At 38.4% G+C, this 19,692-nt stretch overlaps 1 protein-coding gene across 1 annotated transcript; it reads left to right on the forward strand.

Moving 5' to 3' along the window:
* The first annotated feature begins 16,199 nt into the window (after positions 1 to 16,199).
* Positions 16,200 to 18,417, forward strand: LOC147484138 (transcription initiation factor IIB-like). Its single transcript, XM_086577838.1, has 6 exons — positions 16,200 to 16,655; positions 17,157 to 17,286; positions 17,384 to 17,511; positions 17,664 to 17,752; positions 17,936 to 18,012; positions 18,170 to 18,417. The coding sequence occupies exons 1-6, from the start codon at positions 16,290 to 16,292 to the stop codon at positions 18,307 to 18,309; spliced, it is 930 nt and encodes a 309-aa protein (XP_086433964.1). The 5' UTR covers positions 16,200 to 16,289; the 3' UTR covers positions 18,310 to 18,417.
* Positions 18,418 to 19,692: the final 1,275 nt, after the last annotated feature.

Here is a 19,692-nt window from a genome sequence, read left to right on the forward strand (position 1 = left end):
ACTCATATTTTGAAAGTACTATATTCGTGATAACATAAATAATTTCTCATTTAAACCGGTCCGAGATACAAAATTATGAGAAATCAACCGATATATAATAATTTAGCACTAAAAATAAAATGCAATGCATTAGGGAAATAAATGACATAGTCATTTTTAAACCAAAGAAAATAAACAGCTATCGAATCCTCCTCCGGTTAGCGTAAGATGAACCCGGTTTCTACGCCTTCGCCCATTTAATTTAACTTCAGCCGAAGTTGATCGGGGTGAATGTGGCCTATAGATCAGAAGTAACCGATCTTGAATTGCCGCCGATTAGCCATCATCATTCTCTCGAATTGGCCTTGGCGATTTCTCATTTCTTGCCGGAATTCATTCTGGAAGTAATCATCTCTTCCTCGGGCGAAGAAACATCCCGCGATACTAGAATTCATGTTCCTCAAGGCATCCATAGGAGTATTTATTCGGGCGATGGTATCTTCGTTAAAACAAACCGGGTGGTGAAGGAGGAGGAGGAGGTAATACGCTATCATGCTCAATGTCATCTCTAGCTACCGGGTCCCAATGGTCCAAAACACAAGTCTCAAAAATTCCAAAATTCTCGAAAAGCCCTTTGTTTCAATGAAAGGCGAGTAGATCGAACCCTAAATTAAGCATAAGCCGAAAGTAACAAGTACAAAAAGAAGAGGAGTCAATTCTATTTGACGCGGGTCGTAAGAATATGGCCCGTGAAATGGACCATACGAAAAGTGTGCTTCCTCTCCCGTAGGATCCACAAAGCAGGTGCAAGAAAGTCTTGTTCACGCCGACGCCTTTGAAGTTCCAATGACGCCAGGCGCCAACCATCGAAAGTGACGGCTAATTGGTTACGCCCGAAGCGAATGCCGGTACACGCAGCATTCGAGAGCAGTGTTGTACTCCCTCGAGAAGCGGTCAAACATCAAATCCCTCGTGGTCGGATACTCGACAATAACAGGTCGGGCTATCCGAAGTTAATCCGAATCTCCGCGCTGTATTCAAATCAACTCCAAAGCGTGAGTTCACGCTCCATCCCATCCGCCGAATCCAAAAATTGCCACCCCGAAACCTCCATTGTTATAAAATTTCAACACCAAATCTTCGGAATATTGAGCTGGGATTCGATGCAAAAGATATTCCCAATTCTCTACTTTCAATTTCCTCATCAAAAAATGGGTGAAACATCCCGAATTATATAGATTTTCAAATTTCTCTCGATCGTAATTCGCCTTCGGCTGCCATAGCGCCGTTTAAATTGAATTTTGATAGTGCAAATAGTAAGAGGAGGTGGAGGAGGTGCTGGAGGAAGGGGTGGAGTTTGGTGGAGGTTGACGCGCGGCGCGTCGATTTTTCTGGTGGAGGGGTCGCTACGGGGGTGTATGTCAGGGGACCAAGATCCGGTTTTTGTGGAAGAAGAAAATAGGGGGGGAACGCTGGGTGCCCCCCGCGGGCTTTAAAAAACCCGGATCTTGGGTTTTGGGTCGGGTCAAAATTTTGGCCCAAGTACAAATGAATTACAGAAATTCCTCGTTATGTCCCTAAATGTTCAAACTTCAAACTTGGAAATTGATTCGCTTCAACCCGAATTTTAACCGATGAGATATCAAAACGATCAAGATTAAAATGCCATCCATTAGAATATGAAAAATCACATTCAAAAATTTTTTTTTTTTTTTTTTTTTTTTTTTAACAATTTTGGTTTTATTTATTTATCCTTTATATACAAATGTACAAGTCGAAGAACGCGGTCAACAACACCGAAATCCAAATAAAACAACACATCACAAACAGCCTTTAACTCAGTAACTTTCATGTCGGCTCGGTGAACCCAATCCCGTGATCGCGGGTTTATCCTTTATGTTTTGGGGCCTAGTGGTTTTAGATCGGCATTCATCCTTGAACCAATGTGCAATGGTCTAATAATAATATTACCCTTAGTACATATGGTATAGCCTCAAACCGCTCAAAACACAGTCATACATAGAAAACTGAATGGGTTGGCCGGGGGGAATCCATTGCCCGCATTTAACTATGAAATATCCGATGGTGCATATCACGACTACTCTTTGGGCACCACCCGGGTGCTAATAAAACAAAAACGGTATATACATGTTGAGTCTTTTAACGCCGATCCTCAAGACTTAATGTGAGTCTTTTAACGCCGATCCTCAAGACTTTTAACGCCGACGTGAAGTGAGTTTTTAACGCCGATCCTCAAGACAATGAGTCTTTTAATCCCAAACGCTAATCCCCAGTCTTTGGACGCCAATCCTCAAGTTTATCCTTTTTCGAAGTTTATCCCGCTGAGTCTTTGTAACGCCGGTGTCGCATAATAATATACCTTTATACCGCTCATCATCTCGATAAAAGATCAAGACCGGTGTCGATAAAGGAGTTTGACGCTCATCATACACCACCCCATCCTTTTCGCCATACACCACCCCATCCTTTTCGCCCGCCGCTGAAAGCAAAAGTACTACGCACCATTACCAATTCGAGATGGGTGAGATTTGGACCAAATGATGAGTTGGAGTTCGCGAGGAAGAGAATAGAAAAGGGAAGAGAAAGAAGGAGTTGAAATTTTGGTACCCATTGTTTTCCGAGGCACGCTTGCTCGATTATCGTAAGACATTTATACTCGGCTCTGAATTAGAGTTTTGTGGACTAAGGTTCCGCTTTTGCAAACCACACACTCTAGGGAATTTTAGAAAAGAAAATAGAAGAGGGCCCCGCTACCCTAATGGCATACTTTTCCCGTTTAAATACATGGAAAGAAGTACACCAAATAATCTATTAGTCCGGTAGATCGGATCATCGGAGAAGAGTCTCTTCGACATCCGGAGAGCGCTTAACTCATGATAATGTTTAAGGCTACCGCCATTTACTTGGAATTCGCTACCATCATTTACATTTTTTCACAGAGATAGCCCCATAAGTGGGTGACAAAGCAGAGACAAAGTGAAAGGACCGCACCATCGAAGTTTTAATTTTCCGAAAAATGTGTAATCTTGAGTTGTACATCAAAACTTTTTGACCGATTTTAAACTTTTTTCGCAATATGTGCTTGTCATGCACACTTTTCATGTTGGCTTTATAGGATTTCGAGAGATCATAGGCATCAATTCAATTTCCTCAAGCTCATTTAACCGCAAATTTTTCACCGCCACGCTAGTGTTATAATTGAGGCTTTTGATGGCCCATGGGCACGGTGCTCAAGTTCAACCGCAGATGACAAGGTTTTCCAAAAACGAGGCGATACGGAGACATCCCTATAGTGTCTTAAAAGTCGCTCAGATGCCCACAAGGCATCGATAATCGTAGAGACCAGCCTTTCCTAGATGGATTGACAGCTTTTTTCCAAAATGGATTTTATTTCTCGATTAGAGACTTTCTACTTGACCATCGGTTTGAGGATGATACGGAGTTGCCACTTTGTGCGGACTCCATATTTCTTTACTAATGATTCAAAATTTTATTGCAGAAATGTTTCCCCCCCATCACTAATTATAGCTTTTGGAACACCAAATCGAGAGAAAATATTTTCTTTTACAAACAAAACTACCGCTTTTATGATCGTTAGCACGACATGCCAATGCCTCAATCCATTTTGACACATAGTCAACTCGCTACAAGTATGTATAGGAAGCCATGAGAATTTGGAAATGGACCCATGAAGTCGATGCCCCATACATCAAAGATTTCCACAATTAGAATGGGATTTAAGGGCATCATATTCGCTGCTGAGTAATGCGACCTAACTGGCCGGGCAACGATTGCATGCTTTGCAATGCTCATGTGCATCTCTAAACAAAGTGTTGGCCAATAAAAACCACATTGTAGAACCTTGGCCGCAGTTTTCTTACCACTAAAATGACCACCACAAGATTGTTCATGGCAGAAGGATAACACATCGCTGTGTTCCTACCGGGAATGCAACGGCGGATTAGTTGGTCCGAACAATACTTGAAGAGGTAGGGATCATCCCGTAAATAGAATTTCACAAAGGATAAAAACTTTTTCCGTCATTACGAGACCAAGATAAAGGAACTTCCTCGGTAACTAAGTAATTTTTACTATGTCCGCGTACTCAAGGGACTAAAAAAATAGAGTACAAGTGTTCATCCGAAAGGAATCACAGATAGGTTCAAGATCGCGATCAACATCACCGACAAGTCTTGATAAATGGTCCGCAACCACATTTTCGCTTACCTTTTTTTATCTCTAATTTCGAGAGTAAACTCTTGCAAAAGGAGAATCCATCGGATCAACCTTTGTTTTGCATCTTTTTCGCTAATAGATAACGGCGCCGCATGGTCGGTGTAGACAATAGTTGGAGAACCCACTAGGTAAGGGGACTAAACTTATCTAAACGATATACAACAAATGAAACTCTTTTCAGTGGTGGTATAGTTACGCTGAGCTTCATTAAGGGTTTTACTCGCGATAGTAAATGACAACCGGCTTATCTTCTCGGCGCTGTTCTAGTACAGCTCCAATAGCATAGTCGCCAAGGCCACACATTAATTCAAAAGGTTTAGACCAATCGTGGTTGAATTATAGGAGCGTAGTTAATGCGGTTTTAATACCTCAAAGGCTTGTTTGCAACTGAAATTGAAATCAAAAGCCGCATCTTTAAGCAGAGATTGGTTAAAGGTCTAGCAACCTTTGAGAAATCTTGAATAAATCTCCTATAGAAACCTCGTGATGTCCTAAGAATGCGCTAATGTCTCAACAGTTTTGGTATAGGAAGTGAAGCAATTTTTTCTATCTTAGCTTTGTCTACTTCGATTCCGGCCCTTTGAAACGATATGTCCTAAAACTATTCCTTTAGTAACCATGAAATGGCATTTTTCCCAATTAAGAACAAGGTTTTTCTTCACAACAACGTAAAGACCTTTTCAAGATTTGATAAACAGCTATCGAAAAGAATCTCCATAAATTGAGAAGTCGCCCATGAATACCTCCATAAACCGCTCAACCATATCACCGAAAAAATATGAAGCATGCAGCCATTGAAAGTACTGTGCATTGCAAAGGCCGAAAAGGCATTCGCCTATATGCAAATGTTCCAAATGGACAGTGAACGTTGTTTTTCTTGATCGCCAGGATCTATGACTATCTGAAAATAACCGAATAACCATCAAGAAAACAAGAATAGGCATGACCGCTAAACGCTCGAAAGCATCCGATCGATGAATGGAAGTGGAAAGTGATCCTTACGAAAGTGACGGCATTAAGTTTGGCGATAGTCAATGCATATTCGCCATTTTATCGATACGAAAGGAAATGCATTCATCTTTATCATTTCGCATAAACCAGAATGCCGATTTCTTTGAACTACGGTACAGACTCACCCAAACACTATCGAGATAGGGTAAATAATACCCGCGATCTAGTAATTTTAACACTTCTTCTCGCATTCACATCTTTCATGGTAGGGTTTAGGCGACGCCGTGGTTCACGCGACGCCTTAGCATTTTCTTCCGTGTATGCGATGGGTGCACACATTAGGTTCAATGCCTTTAATGTCATCGAGGGACCATCCAATAGCGTAACGATGTTGTTGAATGACATTAATTAAACGAGCTTCCCCGATCGCCGCTTAATTGTGAAGAAATAATAACCGGTGACGCACCATCAAAGATCAAGTCAGACGATTTTAATTCAAGGAAGTGGTTTTAATTCAGGGGGGCGGATGGGTATTAAAGATTCTTGAGGAAGGTCATCATCCATGTAGTAAACGAGGGATGATCATCCAAGTTACTAGACATCACCGTTGTAGGTCAATTAATGGTATCGACTCTAATAACTCATTTACTTCGCTTTGTATAATCATCGCCCTCAAACTCGAGTCGCTAAAGGAAAGAAATTGGTACACTTCATCCTCGTGAAAAGAGTTTGAGAAATACTTCATGGAATGTCATCAATCCCGCTGACTTCACCATCAATGTCGCTCGAATTTGTTTCATTAACTTGAACACATTCACCTCGACGAAAAGATTTTCGGCGACATGGTCATGGAACCATCTCGACAGCTTAATAAGAGCATTAGCAAAGGGCAAGGAACGGACGCCCTAAAATGATAGGAATGGAATCACAAGCAACTTCAGATCCAAAATAACAAAGTCTACGTGGATAGAAGAAATCTTGACTTTACAAGGACGCTTTCCACAATTCCTTTGGATACTTTATGGAACGATCCGCTAACCGTAGAGTCATGGTGGTAGGTTTGAGTTCATGAAGACCTAATTGTTTAAATAAATAATATGGAAGTAAGTTCACGCTTAGCTCCCTAGGTCTAATAAGCAAAGAGCGCGGTATTTGTCACCTAAGGTGCATGGAACCGCTGGTCCACTGTGGTCCTTGTATTTTACAATACCATTGGTTCGGTGATGGAGGGAAATTGTTCAAATGAGGAACGCTTTGTCGAGGAACATTAGTTCTCCTTTTGTGGTGCACATATCTTTTTAGAAATTTTGCATGTTTTGGTAATAATTTTAAGGCATCGAGAAAAGGTAAGTTGATTGTTAAATTTTGAAAAGTCTCGAATTTCAAAGAAAATTGTCATCGTTTATTCTTTGCTGCCGCAAGGTGAAACGGTGCCTTAGGGTCGAAATTTGGCAAAGGGGTCTACTTGCTTGTTTCCTACATCTCGAGGTGTTGACTTTGTTGTATCGTGGGAATCTTCCATAGGTTCATTATTAGAACTAGAATCCTTGAACCTTTTTTTCTTTGGTTGATCATCCGCATAATGATCCGATTGTCTACAGTTTTTCCAGATCGTAAAGTAGTGATTGCATGCACCTCACCTTGGTTGGGGTGCTTTGTACTGTGGGCATTGTGCGAGTTCAAAGGTCGTGGTTTGCCGGTTTAGGGTTTGAACCGCCAGGCAGAGGAAACACTTTTCTCGACTCTTTTCTTGCGCCAAATTGTCGAAGTGATTGTTGGATAGACGCTAAAATTTGAGACCGCTGGTTCATGTAAGCCAAGAAAGTCTCATTTGTTCCTATCCAGAATGGTTGGCGCAGTTGTGCAAATGTAGTAGTTCTCGATTATTGCTTAGAAGTTGTTGATTATAGTGGGATTTGGATTAGCCGAACAAGGTCGCGTTGGTCCGATAATTAGCATTAGAATTATTTTGAAATGACCTTGTTGGTATTGTTGATTATTTCCTTGGCGGTATGGAATAAAATTATTGGTAGGTCGAACAGTGGATTAGCCAAAACCGTGAGGAGCCCCCATTTGTTGGTTATTTTGACGCCGTTTAAATTCGGATGTTGTCTCCATGGTGCATCGGGAATGTTGAATGCACATGCCTCCTCCGCTTGTTGAGTAGGGAAACATATAACAAAGGACAATATGCATCGATGATCGTGACTAAGACAAAGGACACAAGGAGCGGTGTCAACGCTCATGACCGGTTTTGGTAGTTGATCGCTTACTTGAACCGCAAGTGCATCTACTTTTTTAGTTAGGATTCTATCAAATTTTTATTTCGTGATCGGTTTTACCTCAAAAAATAGATGTGCTTTTTGTAAAGATCCTTTGATGATCTAGACGGCTCCGCTGTTACCCCAAAGGTGTACCTTTTTTCGCTTTGTTTTTCAAGAAAAGTATAAGCTTCAAGAGTTCTTTGTCCATGAAGCAACCTCCGCTCCCATTATATCAAGAGTTTCTTTTGATGATCGCATTGCACCATTAAAGAATGAACTAACAAGGACAGCTTTTTCTAGTTGGTGGTGAGGACATTCTAACGTAAGATCAAGAAAACGACTCCATGCTTCCGTGAAAGGATTCATGAGGATTTTGACGGAAGAATTGAATTTTCTCAAGCATTTCGCTTGTTTTTTTTTCGAAAGTGTAAAACTGAAGCATGAAAGCTTGAACTAGTTTATTCCATGTGTCTATGGATTGTGATTGTTGTCCCCGCTAGCCGATTGACGCTTTTTCCGCTTAAAGTGAATGGAAACAAATGGGCAAAGAGTTGTTCCTTAGAGATCACCGGATGATGAAATGTTGTTGCCACTTGTTGAAGTTCATTTAAGATGATTGTAACGGTTTTTCGCGGCTCCAAACCATGATATATTGGTAACAAACCGAAAACGCTTAGCGGGATAATTAAAATCACCGACAATGTCCTCAAGTTTGATGCGTGAAGAAGGTCCTTCCCAGAATGCAAAGATAGAAGTCCGAGAGGGGCTTCTCTCTCGGCGGAGGAGGATCGCCGGCCATAATGACGTAAGTTGATGGCTTAACGGCAAGGATTGTGATGAAGGTAATTAGCGTAAGAAGAACAATTTTTATGTGAGAACTTACGAATTGCTTATCGATTTTTTCGACGATAGGTTTGTTCAATTTCTTTAGTGGAACTGCACCTTAATCTCATGCAAGCATAAAATTAGATCTAACTTACGTAAGGAATTATGAGGACTCGAATTTTATTATTATCTTAAGCATTAGTGGTTGAACAACATATGCCTAAGCCGCCGCTAACATAGCAGTTGAAGCTAGGAATACGCGGTGCATAAACCAACACCGTGTGTCACAAGATAGATATGAGGGAGGATTTCCGCAAGCACGGTTCTAATTAAGTAACCTCAATCTTTCAAGTTTCCTAGACACCATTGGAATATGATTAAGATTTATGGAATTAAAATTTATGCAAAGGTGGTATTAAATTAATTTTAATTTAATTTAATTAATTTAATTTTTTATTTATTTATTTTTTTTTTTTTTTTTTTTTTTTTAAAGATTTATGCAAGGTTTAAAATACAAACATACAAATACGATCTACTCATACAATACTAGGTGCAGAGCATGTGAAGATACTCTACTCATAATGATAGCTATACCTAATAGGCAAACTTGTGTCATCGATAAATATTTCCATAACGCATGCAAATATACATCAAGAATAATGATATGTACGCTTAATTTGTAAATCGATATTACGAAATGTATATCAACAAGAAATGTGAATTTGAATCACTCATAATGATCTAAATACCTTAGCATACCTAATACAAGATACATAATGCAATAATAGATGACAAAACTAAACATGCAAAGTATTATACCCAAACTAAAATACGACTTTGTATTGCATAATAAATCGATTTCGACAATACTCATTGAGATTTAATGTCCTATAGAGAGCAGCTTTTACCCCCGTAGGGTTTAGAAACAACTTACCCAACTAAGATTTTAACCCTCATTGAATGTTCTCCTCTTTCTTGACAAAATCGACTTAATATACAATACCGCGACGATGATAATGAGAGAAATATCAAACATTTAACAAGCAACATTTATAACGTGAGAAAGACATATACCCATGCAATACAATACCATTAATATGTAAATATACATTCATATGCAATTCATGTCCGTAATCGTGATATAAATATTTACCGTATACTTAATTTGATTCATGCATAATTCGAGGCTAAAACTTAAATAATAATCCATAAATTTTTCCTAATACTATATACATGGCATTCATGCAGAAAAACATACTAATAATAATATAAATAAATTACAATAATACTCAAAATTGAACCTCAGAGCTTCCCGCTGCCAAAGATATGAAACAGACGCTTCGATTCGGCGACGACGAAATTAATCCCAAAGGATTATCGAATTTTTCCGCATCTTGGACCAAATATTTAGGCCCGAAAAGGATCAAGGTGGATCAGAGATGCCGGTGGCTGAAAATGAGCAAGAATGTAAGAAATTCACCCGAGGACGCTGGTCCCACTCACAAGACGCTCCTCCACCCAGACGACGGTCTTTTTTTTTCAGAATGACTTCGAATTTTCACAGATGTCTTATAATTTGCTGAAATGATGTTTCCCAGTCCTAACTTTTGGTACCTGAAGGTGGAACGAAAATTTTTTTGGATTACAGGTTGTTTACGAGGCAAAAAAATAATGAAAAAAAATGAAAAAAAACGAAAAACAAATGAAACGAAAGAAAGAAAGAGAATGGGGGTTCCCCTTGATGCAACTTTCGCTTTGTAGCCCAAGTTCTATGGTTTTAGAACAGCAAGAAATGCGCCATTTGATATTAGCTTTTTTACACCACTTAGAGTTTAGAACTCTAAATTGAAGCAAAAGAAATCAAGGTTCCTTACTCACGATCTTCGCTGAAAGTAGAGTTAGAATAAGGATTCAACTACCTAAAGTATAGAACAACTACAAATTGATGTTACAATAAGGAACTAAGGAGTAAGGGTCTATTATAAATGTTAGATTTTTATCATTCCTACTTAAACATTAAGAAAACATTAAGTTGAAAACATGCACTTGATACTAAAAATAGAAATTTGGAAGAGAAGTTGGAGAGTTAATCCTCCCTCATGTGAGCTACCATTAGTGTTGATTTGAAATAGGTTTTATTCTTCCTAAACTCATAGACAAGTCCCTAACGGAAAAATAATTGATCCCTAGCATGCATGGCTCACTTAAGAGCTCATACATGCTAGCAAGTGAAACCAAACAATGACTTATCTCTAAGCTCATTGTTTGATTTCTAACTAGACACTACACCAACTATCATTTTGGGATAGGATGTAGTGTTAGTTGTTTATCCTAAAACCTACCAAACTCACAACCAATGTTTTTCCCTCACATGAGTTGGATTAACTCCCCAAAGGGAAGTTAGCTCATGATCCTTGGGACAAGGACTTATGAACTACTAAAAACTCAAAAGAGAAAAGAGAGAGAGAGAGAGAGAGAGAGAGAAGAGAGAGATCCACAACCAAACCAAACTCACTTATATATTTCTAGAAGAACTAGAAGAACAAGTGTTCCTCCATTAAAACTATTACAAGCTTTTTGCAAAATAAAATAAAACTTAACTTCTCATTTTCACTAAGGAACTAAAATAATGCCATGTGAGGAAAATAAGTCAAGGGAGTAAATGGAGTATCCCCCACCTTTGTCTAATTTCTTCTCCATTTGAGAGAAATCTCATTTCCTCCCACGTGAATTATCAAACCACATTGATTCATTTTTATCTACCACATTAAAACAAAGTGACACCTTGCCTTTTTTTCTCACTATTAACACCTAATCTAATTTATTACATGCAAGGTGTCAACTTTGCACCAATAATTTGTTATCTTTGTCTTGACATGCTCCATGATTGATGACTCATCCAATCTTGTGGCCCCACATAGTGGGTCCATGTGCAGTCCAGTGGGGCCCGGTATTTTTGGCAGCTTTTACAACTTCCCCTTTACGCATGTAGAGTTCATCGCCTCGATTGTCCGAAAGCAGCTCTCTTGTCGATTCGAGTCCCGGGTTCGAGAGGTAGGAGCTTTGGAAGTTTGATGCTTCAAACGGATTTGAGAAAATTCATATATACTGTTCCTCGTGGCTTTTATTGCAGGTTTAACCAATATTTCCATGTTTATCGCAAATACCGCAAAAGTATGAAAACATATTTATTTCATGATTATTAAACACATAATGAACCAAATTTATCCAAACCTTAAAACCCGAAGTCTAAACATTGAAAGACCCATTTGGATCTCTATTAAGTCCTATGGGCTGGCCCCAAACAATATTAGAAACTCGCCCAAAAACTTTAGATTGAAGTGGCCCAAAACACAACCGAAGTTTTCAAAAAATTAAACCAAACCGCCCAACAAAACAATCTAAGTTCTGGCCCAAAGACTTAAAAGAAAATGGACCAAACCAACTAAAATAGAATCCGGCCCATCCAAACAAATAAAAGGTTGGCCCAAACAACTAAAACAAATCGGGCCCAAACAAAACAACCAAGGCTTTGGCCCAGGCCCAAGCCCTAGGCCCAAGTCGTCATCTTCTCCAACTGCCACCACCGGATCGACCACCGTCGACCTCGACTCGACCACCCAATACAACCCTGCGGTTTTAATCCTTGTTACAAACCCTATCACATTAACAAAAGCAAAAACTCCATTCACTAACTCGATAACCCATCCTCAAAACTAGATCTAGTTCAATCCGCCATTAATGGCTTCTTGGAGCTTTTAACAGCCCACACACACAACAGTACCACGGTTCATAGTGTATTTGGGACTGGACGAGGTTCGGGGCTCGCGCCTCCATTGACAGCCCAATAAGCCTCAACAGTATTTCGAGAGTTAACCAAAATTTAACAACGACCATTTTAACAAGTGTTTAACAACGATAGGACAAACAATAATGACCGAAGAATGAGCGAAAACTTTGAACAGTAAAATTATACGTGAAATAGAAAACTAATCTACTCACTTTAATGAACAACTCGACGAATTCCTCCTAGTCCGAGTCGTCGCACTCCGACGCTCTAGCCAACGAGCTTTCATCTCCGCCTCCATTTTTATCATTTTTTTATTCTCCAAGAACCCTATTCTTTAGAACAATGTGTTTATATATTTGGGTTTGAAACCCAAGACCAACACAGACTCGGGCCCAAAAACCAGGCCCACATATCCAAATCCAATTCAACCGATTTTTAAATAAATAATTAAATTAATTAATAAATAAATACGTATTTTAAATACGGGCGTTACACGCGCTCCTTTTGTGTATGAGATGGTGTATAGAGGATGTAGATAGATGATGGTCATTGAACAAATACAAGCGTATCAAAACCTAATTATCCCTCAATAAGTAAATGATGAGTATGGTATCGTTCCACTTTTAAGTGTATGTTTATATGAAGGACATGACTGGAAAGGGGGTTTGAGGGATTAAAAACTATGATTATAGATATTGTAGATTCTAATGCTAAACTAAACTAAACTAACTAAACTTATACTAAAGCTAAGAATTGGAAATAGGGAGAGAATATAAGAGAGATAGATTCAAGAGATTCAAATCCACCAATGTTTTTGATTCAATGACCTTTTGCTTCATGTTGTTCTCCAAGTAGACTACAATCGGGCAATCGAGCGAGTGCCGATGCCCTCTTGGATGAAACATCATTAACAATTAACTCTACTCAAGGTTGTTCCTATGTTCATGTTACTAGTATATTCTTTTATGTGAGCTTGGGCAGCTATTCAATGAATCACCATCTAAGGCAAATACAAGGAATACTTCCCTTACTCTAAAACACTACACAACTAGAAGAAAAGTAGAGAATAATAGTATAATATTCAATTATAATAAATAAAATTCTATTCTAGCATTATATTCAATTGCAATAAATAAAAGTATGTTACTAGCAAATATTCAATTGTAATAAATATAATCCTAAATTAGCATGATATTCGATTGCAATAAATAAAAACTTTAATCAATACTTCCATCCCCTGGTCTGGGCAATGGAACTAATAACTAAAAACATAAAGAACTAACCTGATTGAAGAACACCATGAACCAGAAGAATCATTAAACCTTAAGCACCGGCTTCATCTCTTCCCTTGAAGCAGAAGATTAGCCTTCTATATAGAAGGAAGAACACGAAGAACGAGAAGAAGAAGAGTCGAAGAACATAAGACTAGAAAGACTAATTTATTAAGATTCAGCTAGTTAAAACCGATCTTTTATTATTAATCTCTCTCTGCCTCAAGTTCTGGAGACAAGAATATAAGTGAATTGGAAAATTACATGAGACACTTAGGTCCTCTATTTATAGGGGTTACAATGAGCTCTAGAAGCATTCCAAACCGTCATTTGTTTCCTAATACAAATCAACCTCTTTCAGAGTTCAACTTCATCTCCAAAACTGAGAAGGAATAGGCTACAGTGTTGATTCATGCGTCTAGACGCACTATTCATGCATCTCAGATGCGATCAATGCGTCTGGATGCTCGATCCATGCATCCCAAATGCATGAGTCGCGTCTGGACGCACTATAGTCGTGTCTCAAACGCGAGACTCTATTTTTCCACTTTTGCTTCATCTTTCTTTCCTCTTTTGCGGGTTTTGGTCCAAGTAACGAATTTTTTGCCTTGGGCTTCCAAATAGGCTTTAAAATAGGTCCAAGTCGCATCTTTAATAGCTTCAATTCCTTGGCTTTCTCCATGATTGTCCACGGGCTTCCCATGTGATCCTTAATGCTCCGAATTGCTCTGTTTTACCTCATTTTCTCTAATATTCCACAAAACTCACTTTTTCACTTGTAGAATCTTAAAACATAACTTACAAACACTATTAGTCCACTAAGATGGCTAAACAAGAGGCATAATCGATGGTTGAATTGCACTTTTTGAGAACTTATCACTTGGCCATATAGTAATAATGGTTACTTCATCTGGAATTGCAGCGTTGTTGTTATCTGCCGGAAGAACGGCCCATTCAACTTTTAAAATTCCTTTAAATGTGATGGATGAAATATTCTACCAAAAACTCAATACATGCTGATCTTTTCAAAGAGACAAGCTTAATAATTTGGGATGAAGTGCCGATGCAACATAGACACCGTGGTTGAAGCCGCCGAAAGGACGCCTTGAGAGATATCGTGGATAATTCAAATCCTTTTCGTGGAATAACTATTGTTTTTGGAGGTGATTTTAGACAAACCCTCCCTATTATACCAAAAAGGGGTCGGGGAGCAATTTGTAGGTGCATCATTGAGGAGATCTCACCTATATGCATGTGAATGTTGTGCACTTGGTCCAAAACATGTGCCTTGATGTGTCAGACCCTGATAATGCAAACTTTGCCAATTACTTGGTCGAGGTTAGTTGTTAATTCAAACGTTTAGTTATAGTGCTTTACTATAGATATATGTTTAGTCAAAGTTGAGTGATAGCTAATTTTGTTTTTTTCTTGACTTTTAGCTAGGAATGACTCCTACGGAAATGGTCGATCTGTCTAAAGGCATACGTAAGTGTGGAAATCAAGAAGAACTCATTTCTTCAGTTTATCCAAATTTGGATGTGGCGGGCACAACATCACCAACTTTTCTAAATGAACGAACTATACTCTCTGCACGAAACGACGATGTCAGTTTAATCAACGAAGCAACTCTAAATTTGTTTCCTAGAGAAACGCTTTCTTACTTAGTGGCAGATAAAATCATCGACGATGCTAACAATTCTAAAAACAATGGATCCCATTATCCAAGTGAATTTCTTAATTCTCTAGATCCCCCAGCTTGCCACCTTTTAATCTGCAATTGAAGGTCGGCTGCCTTATAATGCTGCTTAGGAATATTGCACCAAGGGATGGACTCTGCAACGGGACAAGACTAATCGTGCACTATAAATTTTATCATTATTAAATTTTTCTCAATGAAACGATTTTTGAGTGGAATTAGCTCTCCTATAAATCTAAAAGAACTTGCAAAGCACCCCTAGTGTTTCCTGTTGGTGCACTAACTAGCAGCACTATATAGGGAGCAATGCCGAGTGTAAAGAGAAAGATCTTGTAAGATTGCACCCTTAGAGGATCTTGTAAGATTGCACCCTTAATCAACCAATTCACCATTGCATTGCACCATTAGTGAGATCTTTTAAGATTGCACCCTTAATCAAATGGAGATCACCAATTCACCATTTTCACCATTAGTGAGATCAAAGTATCTTTAGGATTTAGGAGAGAAACAAAAAAAAACCAAATTTTTTGAACCAAACCAAACACACCTAAAAACACTAACCAACTTCGGAGAAACATCAAATATTTGACATATAACACTTTCTCAAAACCGCGTGCATGAAGCCCATCTTAAAAGCCTAAGGTGTTTTGGAAAATTGGAACCGGTTTTTGGTTGAATTTGGTGTTTGGTTTGGTGTTTTTATCAACATGTGTCTCTCCATAATAAAAAAAAACACCAAATTATTATAAATTTGGTATTTGATGCTAGAATAGTATCTCACTTAAAAATGCTCTTAGACTTTATAATCAACCCAAATTCGGAAAATATCTAGGATTGATTGATGAATCTAGGAACAAGTCTAACGAGGCCAATCATCAATCAACAACTTTTCTTCGTCTTGGTTCAAAGTTCAAACCCCATTTGAAAGTAATAAATGGGCCTTCTTCTGTTGATCACGCGGTGGACCGATGCACGCTACCCAGTTCAAATACCCGACGACTTTAGACCTAAGTCTTACGAGTCCAAATTAAAGTACAATTAGAAGTAGAATTGAAGTCGGTTCCCAAAATTAGAACCCAACCAACCTCTATAAATAGAGAAGCTAGGGGTTCAATTTCTCATCACAATTTGCCTCCACAACGAGAGCAAAAAAAAAAAAAAAAGTGCAGCGATCATATTAGTCAACTTACGTAAAATTAACTAATCAAAAAAATTTAAAAACATAAACAGGAAATTTAACAACAACAAAAAACATAATGGAAGATTATTGTTCAGATTGCAAGAAGACCACAGTGGTAGTATTGGATCACTCAAGTGGTGACACAATATGTTGCGAGTGTGGTCTAGTTCTTGAAGCACGTTACATAGACGAAACATCTGAATGGAGAACGTTTGAGAATGATACTAATAATAGTGATCCGAATCGCGTTGGGGGTCCTGTAAACCCTCTTCTTGCTGAGAATGGTGGTGGTCTTGTCACTCTTATATCCAAACCTTCTGGTGTTAAGTCTCTTGGATGGAACCATGTTGGTTCTAATAAGGATCCTGATAGTTCACTTATCCAAGCCTTTAAAAGCATCGCTGCAATGTGTGATAGGTTGGACCTTGTTGCCACTATCAAGGTATATATTGTGACAACTATATCTGCTATGGATTTGTGTATATGCCTGATGTTCTTTTGACGGTATTCATCAGAAAATTAACGTAAAAGAAAACACTACTTGATGAATATGTTTACCTGACTTAAAAAAGAAACTTTTTGTGAGGTTGTTCATTGTTACCTAGTAGCATGCCTAAATTTGTATTTTGGTATAAATAAAATGCAGAACTTGATATGTGATTGAACTAGTCCTTGCACTCATCAAGTAGATTAAATTCTCTAGGTGATTAGTTGGCTTCAATTCACTGCATGTCTTTGTATACACCTTGGTGAACTTGGGGGATGTATCTCAGATGCTAGGTAGGTACAGGGATTGATTAGTTGATACCCTGCATCTGCACATCGACTGTTTATACTTGTTTGGGGATGATTTCTTGAAAGTAGTTCATGTAGTTGTTCAATTTTTCGTTGAATGATAATGCTGTGTTTATTTACATCTATTATTGTTATTGGCTTTGTGCAGGATCTGGCGAATGAGATATATAAGAAAGTAGCAGACCTTAAGTCTACGAGGGGAAGAAATCGAGATGCATTTTTGGCTGCTTGTCTGTTCGTTGCTTGTAAGCAAGAACATAAGGCTCGCACCCTAAAGGGTACAGGCTAAGCTTCCTTAATATGTGGATTTCTTCTGTATTTATCTTACTTTCAATGTGATTTAGTTTCCTGACATATGTGACTTCTGTCAACTAGAGATTCACTCTATTGCCAATGGAGCCACAATAAAGGAAATTGGCAGGAACACATTCTTCATTGAGAAACAATTGAAAGAGATTGGTGAATCAATGGAGACCGGAGCGTCAGATGCTGGAGATTTTATGGTGAGATTAAGTTTTGTTGCTTTATTACCAGTTTATTTTAGTTGCTTCTTTAGGTATTACTTATGAGGCTATTTAACCTGTTTCATGTATTTGGAATTTGTATGTACAAGTATTTAAAGTTTTAAACTAATCCCAACCTCCTTGATCTGCAGAGGCGCTTCTGTTCCCGTCTAGGCATGAATCACCAAGCTATTAAAGCTGCACAAGAAGCAGTCCAGAACTCAAAAGAGCTTGATATAAGGTAGCCTACCGTCTCTTATACTTTAATCACGGCATCTTGCTTGGATACAGACTTGTAGTCTAAAGTTGTTAGACACTTGCACCATGTTGGTTTGGCATTATCACTTTTGAAGGTGTCATATAAACTATATCTCTACCATTTTACCAAACTGTTCGCTAATCTTTTCAATTCTTATTTTTGCAGGAGGAACCCCACCTCAGTGGCAGCAGCTGTTATCTACATGATTACGCAGCTCTCTGACAACAGGCAGTTTCTTAAAGGTTTGCATTTGCTGCACAATATTTGTTGCTTGAGTTTACAATCTGAAGTTCTCACAAGGAATGCAAATAGCATTGCCTCACTGTCTCACTCTCACGTTAGGATTGGAATTTGTGTTACAGAATCTTTATAAATAACTAACGGGTTTTATATATGCAGATGTTGCAATAGCAACTGCAGTGGCGGAAAACACCATCAAGAAGTCTTGCAAGGACCTTTATCCATATGCATCAAGGCTGATACCTAATTGGTATGCCAAGGATGAAGACCTAAAGAATCTTGACACTCTTTGTCAATGACAAACTCATTCCAATGCACAGTGTTAAAACGGAGTAACTGGTGCAATGTCGTGGACAACACTAGCCATTTTGTATTCTCTTTGTATATCAAATGAAAATAGTACTTGATTCCACAAGCGCAATTTGTCATGGTCTGTCACTTTTGAGTGAAAAATCTTTGTCGTCATTTAGTGTGTTCACAAGAAACGCTTCTCGCAAGTCGCAACAACCAAACACACCTCGTGGGTGGGTGGCATAGTAAAAATAAATAATTTCATGTCTAACAAATCCGACAATAACTATAGCCACCATTCTGTTTAAAAAAATAGAATTATCCATTAACTAGCTAACCAATAGCAAGTTAGCAACTGCCATTTTCGTGTTCCAAAGGTAAGAATTGTCTCAAAATTTGTTTATCATTCAAGGGCTCTTTAAACATCTTTGGTACATCAAACTGAAAATTTGGTCAAACTCCTAGAGTACTCATTATCAGTAGACTAGCCAAGAGATCAAGACCCCTGAAGTAGAATTAAGCCACCCTGACTAAATTGGCACTAGATGCCCTCGACCAATCCAGGGACTGCCCAGTACTCATTCTGCGTGCATCTGGAAAACTTGTACGCGGAACTTAACCATGGATGATGGCCGTATATGTCCCAGTGCTTCTAAATCAACAATATATATCGAAAATTCAGGTACCATTAATAATAATATTAATGAGACAATTGTGTAGTTATTATGTCACAATAGCAAAGAGGTTGGGATGGCTTCTATCGATTTTCTGGTTCTCCAACATTGAAAAATCTTGACCCCCTTGTTCTTGAGAATCTCATGAAAATTCTATTGAAAAATGACGCGTTAAAGCTCTTGGTGTGGAATCTCAAAAGGTTACCAAGTAATTTGGATGAGAAAAAATCTTGCGTATTCATCGTATTGAGACAGACATGGTGTATTGGATTCTAAAGAATATTAGTCTCAAAACTTTTGGTGATGTTGAGCAATATTCATCGTGGATGTTGTTTTGTGTTTTGAATGATGACTTTGATATCTATACAATAAAACACAGCATGATTTGCACTGCGCAACAAATGTCAGATCATGATACAGTTACTTATATATATAAATAGAAAGTATTGTACAACAAATGTCATATCATCTAACAGTCGTTAATGTGTAAAGATATTATTTTACAGTGCGAAGCATAAAACAACTCACGTCCGTATGAACTCCACGGACACCATGTTCCTCCCAATAAAGCCACCTAAAATAAAAGCAAACAATAGCTCTTCAATGCATATGATTCTGTTTTTAGCGACATTTCATCCATTTTATACACAATGCATAGTTCTACGAATGAAAGTTATTAGAAAAAACTAATTGTATGGGTCTTTTTTTTTTTTTATG

This window comes from Coptis chinensis, chromosome 8, assembly GCF_015680905.1.
Source record: "Coptis chinensis isolate HL-2020 chromosome 8, ASM1568090v1, whole genome shotgun sequence".
Taxonomy (NCBI): domain Eukaryota; kingdom Viridiplantae; phylum Streptophyta; class Magnoliopsida; order Ranunculales; family Ranunculaceae; genus Coptis; species Coptis chinensis.

What these genes read in the sequence shown, in the direction of transcription:
- LOC147484138 (XM_086577838.1), top strand. Translation starts at nt 16,290, where the DNA reads ATGGAAGATTATTGTTCAGATTGCAAGAAGACCACAGTGGTAGTATTG. An exon ending in TAAGGCTCGCACCCTAAAGG is followed by an intron (nt 17,287 to 17,383) that starts GTACAGGCTAAG and finishes TCTGTCAACTAG; the next exon opens with AGATTCACTCTATTGCCAAT. An exon ending in CAGATGCTGGAGATTTTATG is followed by an intron (nt 17,512 to 17,663) that starts GTGAGATTAAGT and finishes CTTGATCTGCAG; the next exon opens with AGGCGCTTCTGTTCCCGTCT.